At 26.5% G+C, this 6,791-nt stretch overlaps 2 protein-coding genes across 4 annotated transcripts in view; one reads left to right on the forward strand and one right to left on the reverse strand.

Moving 5' to 3' along the window:
- The window catches only part of LOC117167719 (leukotriene A-4 hydrolase), a 39,655-nt gene extending 35,755 nt beyond the window's left edge, over nucleotides 1–3,900 (reverse strand). The window contains exon 1 of one of the 3 annotated variants that reach the window (XM_033352866.1): nucleotides 3,795–3,900. Coding sequence is in view for 1 of the 3 variants with exons in the window: in XM_033352864.1 (XP_033208755.1) it covers nucleotides 3,419–3,537 (119 nt within the window). In the remaining 2 variants the exon portion in view is untranslated. Of the gene's footprint in view, nucleotides 1–3,418; nucleotides 3,629–3,794 lie in introns of those variants that run through there. The other 2 variants (XM_033352864.1, XM_033352865.1) reach the window with 2 other exon arrangements.
- A 251-nt stretch (nucleotides 3,901–4,151) lies between these two features.
- The window catches only part of LOC117167511 (ubiquitin-protein ligase E3C), a 21,367-nt gene continuing 18,727 nt past the window's right edge, over nucleotides 4,152–6,791 (forward strand). Inside the window, exon 1 of the mRNA XM_033352510.1 lies at nucleotides 4,152–5,268. Within this exon, the coding sequence (XP_033208401.1) occupies nucleotides 4,853–5,268 (416 nt within the window). The 5' untranslated portion in view covers nucleotides 4,152–4,852. The remainder of the gene's footprint in view (nucleotides 5,269–6,791) is intronic.

Here is a 6,791-nt window from a genome sequence, read left to right on the forward strand (position 1 = left end):
AATTTTTCTGAGATCGGATTCGGATTCAGCGCAGCAAAAACCTTCGGGTATACTAGGTCTGGTCTCTGGTTCCGGACCTTTGTCAAATTTTGTCGGCCTGTGATAATTCAATTATTTGGTTGAAATTCCATTTATTTGTTTTAAAATTCGTTTTCTGTTAATAGAAAATAAATTTTTTTCTATGAAAATTTAATTATACCATTTCTGGTTGAAAAACCATCTTTTATAATTGAAAATTCATGTTTTTGGTTGATACTTCAACTATTTGGTTAAAAACGTATTAATTTTTTTTAATTTATCTCTTTGAATGAAAATTTAACTATTTTGTTGAGAATTGTTGTTTTTTTTTTGTAAAAAAATATTGTTTTAAATCTAAAAAATGAATTATTTCATTTTTTATTGCAAGTTTATTTTTTGTAGTGAATAATGTAATGATTTGGTTGAAAACTCATGCGCGTATTTCAAATTCAACTTTTTCAGTACAAAATTATTCTTCTCAATTAATAATCTTAGTTTAAAATTTGTTATTATTTTTTTGTAAAGACTACATTTTTTAAAATGAAAATCTAATTAATCCATTTTTAAATGAAAATCTATCCTTTTTAGATACAAATTCAATTATATGGTTGAAAATTCAAGTACGTCTTTCAAATTCGTATTTTCAGGTACAAAATTAATCTTCTGAGTTAATAATTGATGTTTTTGTTTAAAAATTAATCTACTTTGTTTAAAATTAAACAAGTTGGTTAAAAAGCATCATTTTGGTTAAAGATTCTTCATTTTAATTAAAAATCCATGCCTTTGTTTCAAAATTAACCTATTTTTTGGAAACCGTTTTTTTGTGTTGCAAAAATAATTATTTAAATCAAAATTTAACTATTCCAGTTGGAGATTTATCATTTTAGGTGAAAATTAATATATTTTTCTGAATTTTTTGTTGCTGTCAAAACTAAATTTTAAAGTGAAAATGTAATTATTCCATTTTAAAATTTACAAAATTTGTTAGTTAAAAATTCAATTTTGATAAAAAGTATCTTTTTTGGTTGAAATATCAACTATAACATTTTTCATTGAGAATTCATGTCTTTTGGTCGAAGATTCTTCATTTAAGATGAAAATTCATGTTTTTAGTTGATAATTCAACAATTCGGTTCAAAGTTTATATAGTAGGTTGTTTACAATTAGTTTTTTTTTAGTATTAAAAAGAATAATTTTTTAAATTGAAAATCTAATTTCCCCATATTTGGTTGAAAATTTACCTTTTATAATTAAAAATTCATTGTTTTGGGTTGATCATTCAATAATTTGTTTAAAAGTAATTTATTTGATTAAAAATTAGTTTTTTCGGTAAAAAATTAATTTTTTTAATTTGAAAATCTAATTTTTCCATGTTTGGTTGGAAAATTATCTTTTATAGTTCAAAATTTATGACCGAATCCATTACAAATCAGACAAGTACAAACTTGAAGTCGCAGAATCTGTAGACGACAAAATATGTTGTTTTTAGAGGAAATTAGGCGATATGTATTTCTGTGATTTGTGAAAAAAAAAATCACGAAGTTATGCGTATTTGAATTTTTGGCTTCGTTTTTCAAAAAACCCCAAATTTTTCTTTAAAGTTAGATAAGAAAATTTTAAAACTAAAAAAATGGCGGCGGTTTTTCTGAAAATACTAAAAGTCGATTTTCTCAAAAAACCGACACTTACATTTTTTTATTGAATTTATACTATCATAAGGAAAATATGTTGTAAGTTTTATGCAGGCTAAATAACTTTTGTGTCCAGGAGAATTTATTTTCATAAAATCAAATTTTCGTATTTTTCTTGCTTACAACAACAGATACGAAAAAATGTTCAGAAAATGTTTGCACAGTTAAAAAAGTTCTACAAAAAGTTTTTTACTCCTTTATGATATCTTGTACCGTTTAAAAAAAAATTCAATTTTTAGAACAAAAAATAAGAATTCTCTTAAACAGAAAAATGTCTTAGCTCGCAAAAAACGTATAGAATATCTTTTTATTAAAACAAAAATTTGTAAAAAATACTTTTTTTTAAATAAAAAAGGTAGGGTTTGCTCCTTTTCACAGAAATTGCACATACCTTTCTAGTCCTTAAACTTGTTTTTATTCAATTTTATGAAAAAAAAATTCTCTTGGACACAAAAGTTTTAGCCCGCATAAAACTCACAAGATATTTTCCTTGTGATCGTAAAAATTCAACGAAAAATTGACACAAATTTAAGTGGGTTTCTTGAGAAAATCAACTTTTAGTATTTTTAGAAACGATTTATTTTGTTGAAAATTAGTTTTTTTTTTTAATTAACTTTTTTAAAATTGATAATCTAATTTCACCTTTTTTGCTGAAAATTTATGTTTTTGGTTGATAAGTCAACTATTTTGTGAATAGTTAGTTTATGTTGATGAAAATTCGTTTTTTTTTTAAGTTAATTTTCTTAAATTGAAAACCTAATTCTTCCATTTTTGGTTGAAAACTTATATTTTATAATTGAAAATTTATTATTTTAGTTTACAATTCAACAATTTGATTGATAAATGATTTATCTTGTTGAAAATTATTTTTCTTTTTTTAGTAAAAAATTAATTTAAAAAAAAATTGATAATCTAATTTCACCCTTTTTGCTGAAAATTTATCTTTTTGGCTGATAATTCAATTATTTGTTGAAAACTTAGTTTACTTTGCTGAAAATTCGTTCTTTTTAAATAATTTTAAAAAAATTTAAAACCTAATTCTTCCATTTTTGGCTGAAAATTTATATTTAATAGTTGAAAATTTATTATTTTAGTTGATAAATACACAATTTGGTTGCTAAATGATTTATTTTGTTGAAAATTCTTTTTTTCAGTAAAAAATTAATTTTAAAAAATCAAAATTATAATTTCTCCGTTTTTGGTTGAAAATTGATTTTTTTGGTTTTTGGTTGCTAATTCAACTATTTTCGCTAAAATTGCATTTACTAGAAAATTGATCTCTGACCGAAAACTTAACTATTTTGTTCAAAAAATTAATTTTTTTAATGTGAAAATCTAGTAATTATTCCATTTTTGCTTAAAAATTTAACTTTTTTTAGTTGAAAAATCAATTCGGTTGGAAATTCATGTATGTCTTTATTTTGATAAAAGCTCATTATTTTGTTAAAAATTCGACAATTTTGTTAACAAGTAATCCGTTTTGGTTAAAAATTTTGAAAAATAATCTAACATTGCTAAATAATTTTTAAATTATAATGAATTCATGCTAATCAGAATTGAAAGTAATCGTTCATTATCACAACTTGAAATTTCCACATCATGGTGTAGGCCTATACTTTGTAAAAAAAATTCTTAAAGACGAAGTGCGTACTTTTAAAGTAAATACTAATCAGTTTTGTAAAGATTAAAAATGAAATTTGTTGACTTACAAATTACTCGTATTTCTCACAACTCCATTCAAAAAATCGGTGCAAAATATGGCGAATTTTTTGTCGAAAATATGAGACTCTGATAAAAAGTGAATATTTAATAATGCCTTTCGAAACATCCCATTTATATGTGATAGGTGTGATAGGTAATCAATTATTGATTATAAAATTATATCTAATTCTTCACAATCAGCCGGAATGATATAAATGATGGAAAATTCCTTTTCCCGAAAATCTAAACCATCTAAACTATATATCTAAACAGATGTGAAATATTCTAACCTCAAACATGAACTCTTGCTTTGAAAAACTGTCAGACTTTTGGCTACCGGGTGACAAAATGTTACAAAAAAGTAGACAATAATGTCGTACTTACCTTCCAATCGCAAAATAATTGAAAAACAAACTAAAACACTTGTTTTACTCGAGTAATGAATGATTTAATTTTCTTATTTATCACTAACGATTATCTGCCGATCCATAACAAATAAATTGCGCAAGCGCAGAACATTTTACATTATAAAAATATCTAACGTTATAAAATAACTAAAAATATTCTGCTATCATCTAAAACACTATTTAAAGTAATTTTCAATTATAATAGTCGTAAATTATATTGTCATAAATGATTATATATACGCAAACTTCAAAATTTGAATAAACCCTCGAATTATCGACGCATGCGCACTTGCTTTGACTCCGTGTACATGTGTACAAAAGTGCAAATGTAGTGGTGTCATGATAGTGATATATTACACCAGACAAAAATTTGCAAAATGAATTAAAATGACAAAAAAGCGTGGACATGTTGAAAAATAATATTTATTGATTATCTGTGAAAGTTTGTCACATCGCAAGAAAAGAATCTGCATTTATGTACTCGCCTCGTTCGCAATTTCACTGAGAAAAAGAGCAAATCAAACTCGAAGGACGAAAGGATCATTTAAAAAAAAGGAAGGGTGTAGAAATAGTGAGTGCATTTCTCTGGCCTCGAGACGTCCTTCTGAAAAGCATTGAAAAGTTCGGCTGAGCCTCACTCGAAAAAGAGTCAATAAAAAATCAAGAATATCGCAACATATATATGCAAATTCATCATTCCCGATTTTATGATTTGTAGTGTCATCGTTTCGAAATGAGCAATTGTTAAAAGTGATTCTCTTCTACCTTAAAAGGAATATTCCTGTAACTTCAAGATTGAAGTCCCACTCGCGTAATTCCAGGTGAATTTAATCGAATTAGCGAGTACAGAAACTAGAATAAGGGAGTTTAGCGAACATAACCTCAATTGAAGAAAGTGACTCACGCAGTTTATGTTCATTTTAAATTGTTTGTAATGTTTCCGAGAAGAATGAAAAAAACTGTTTAAGAGTGTGTGATGCATCCAGAGATTTGGAGAGAGACCTCGTGCTTCATATTTTGCGATTCAGATGAAATATGTATAATTTCGAGGGAGACTACAAGCGTAAGCCTCAGCAAAATTTGGCTGGAGCAAGTCGCAGGGGCGAAAAAGCTGCACTTTTGCAGCACGCACAGTTGGAACGGTTGAAACGTGAACAACAACGAAGAAAACATGAAGCTGTTGTTAAAATCCAGGCATATGGTCGCAGTTTCGTTGCGAGGCAGCTGATGAAAAAATGGCAGAGGTACGAATTTGACAAAATGCAGCAAGCATTGGGAAACAAACACTTGAGTGTTGAAGAACTCGTTCTCTATTTGCGAAGACTTTTATTTTTTTATCATCGAACCGAAGATGCGGGCAGACTTGTTTGGATTCTTCAACAGTTCCTTAAACTCCAGCAAGAAATCAAAAACAAAACTAATTCTTCCACGGAATGGTTGTGGAGAGTTCGGTAAGCCGCTCTAAAATTATTCCAGGGATCACGGTCCATCCCTTTTTTTTCTCCTTCAATTTAAAAAACTCCCGAAATCGATAATTTGGAACCAAATGTACCCTTTCTCCCTTTTTTTATAGGTTTCTATTCAAATTTCGTTTCGAATCAATCCCTCAATTCGTATGAAAGAAATTGACAAAATTTTATTTTTGTTGATGATTTTTTTCACTTGAAAATTTATAGTGGTTAAAAAGTCGTTTTTTTTCAGTATAAAATTAATCTTCTTGCTTGAAAGTTCATATTTTAGCTGGAAAATTCAACAGTTTGTTTGCAATTTGTATCGACTGAAAAAACTTTCTTAGTTGAAAATTCAACTTTTGTTAAAATGTCGACTTCTTTGGCTGAAATCAACCGGTTTTTATTCAAAATTAAAATCCTTTTTGGTTTAAATATCAACTACGACTTTTTTCGTCCAGAATTTATCTTTTTTTTAATCAAACGGAATTACTTGGTTGAAAGTTAAACTTTTTTGTTAAAAATTAATTTTTCTGTTGGAGATTCACTATTTTAATTGGAAATTCATTTTTGTGGTTAAAAAATAAACTATTCATTTGAAAATATGTTTTTCCTTTGACGGAAAATTGATTTTTTTTGCCGAAAATTCAACTACTGGTGGAAACTATTTTCTTGAGAATTTTTTTATACTAAATTTTTTTAGCTAAGATTGTAATTATTCCAGTTTAATAACCTATCACTTTACTCAAAAATGCATCTCTTTGGTTGAACATTAATTTTTTTCAACTAGAAATGAAAGTACCTTTTCAATTTTTGGTTGAAAAATTATCTTTTTTATTTAAAATTTGGTCTTTTTAACAGAAATTAATCTTTTTGAATGAAAAAAAATCATTTTGGTCTAAAATTCAATTATTCTAGTAAAAGCATAATAATTTTTGATGAAAATTCATTTTTTCAACTGAAAATTTAACTGCTCCATTTTAGGTTGAAAATTAATCATTTATTGTTCGAAATTCAACTTTTTCGTTGAAAATTTCTATATTTTGTTGAAAAATCGCATTTTTTGGTAGAAAATTCATCGCTTTAGTTGAAAATTTTTTTTCTTGTGAGAAATTCCTTTTAAACTGAAAATATATAACTATTCAATTATTTTGAAGATTGTGTTAAAAAATGTTTTTAACAAGTGTAACCAGGGATCTCCGCTTGTAACAAAATTTCATAACCATCTTTAAATTATGTTACCCTGTTCAAAACTTGAACTTCTTGTATTTTATTTTTTGTGGAAAATGAATATTTTTTAGTTAAAATTCAACTACTTGGTTATAAACTAATGTATTTGTTTGAAAAATTGTCTTTTTGGTAGAAACTTAATCCTATTACTTGAAAATTCTTCACTTTAGTTGAAAATTAGTCGAAAATCAATTCCTTTTAACCCTTAAACGGCCAAAACGCCACTACCGGTACACTGCTTTTCAACGGCCAATAACTAAGACTATTCGACACTAGAAAAAATTGAGACACATATA

Source organism: Belonocnema kinseyi, chromosome 2, assembly GCF_010883055.1.
Source record: "Belonocnema kinseyi isolate 2016_QV_RU_SX_M_011 chromosome 2, B_treatae_v1, whole genome shotgun sequence".
Classification (NCBI taxonomy): Eukaryota; Metazoa; Arthropoda; class Insecta; order Hymenoptera; family Cynipidae; genus Belonocnema; species Belonocnema kinseyi.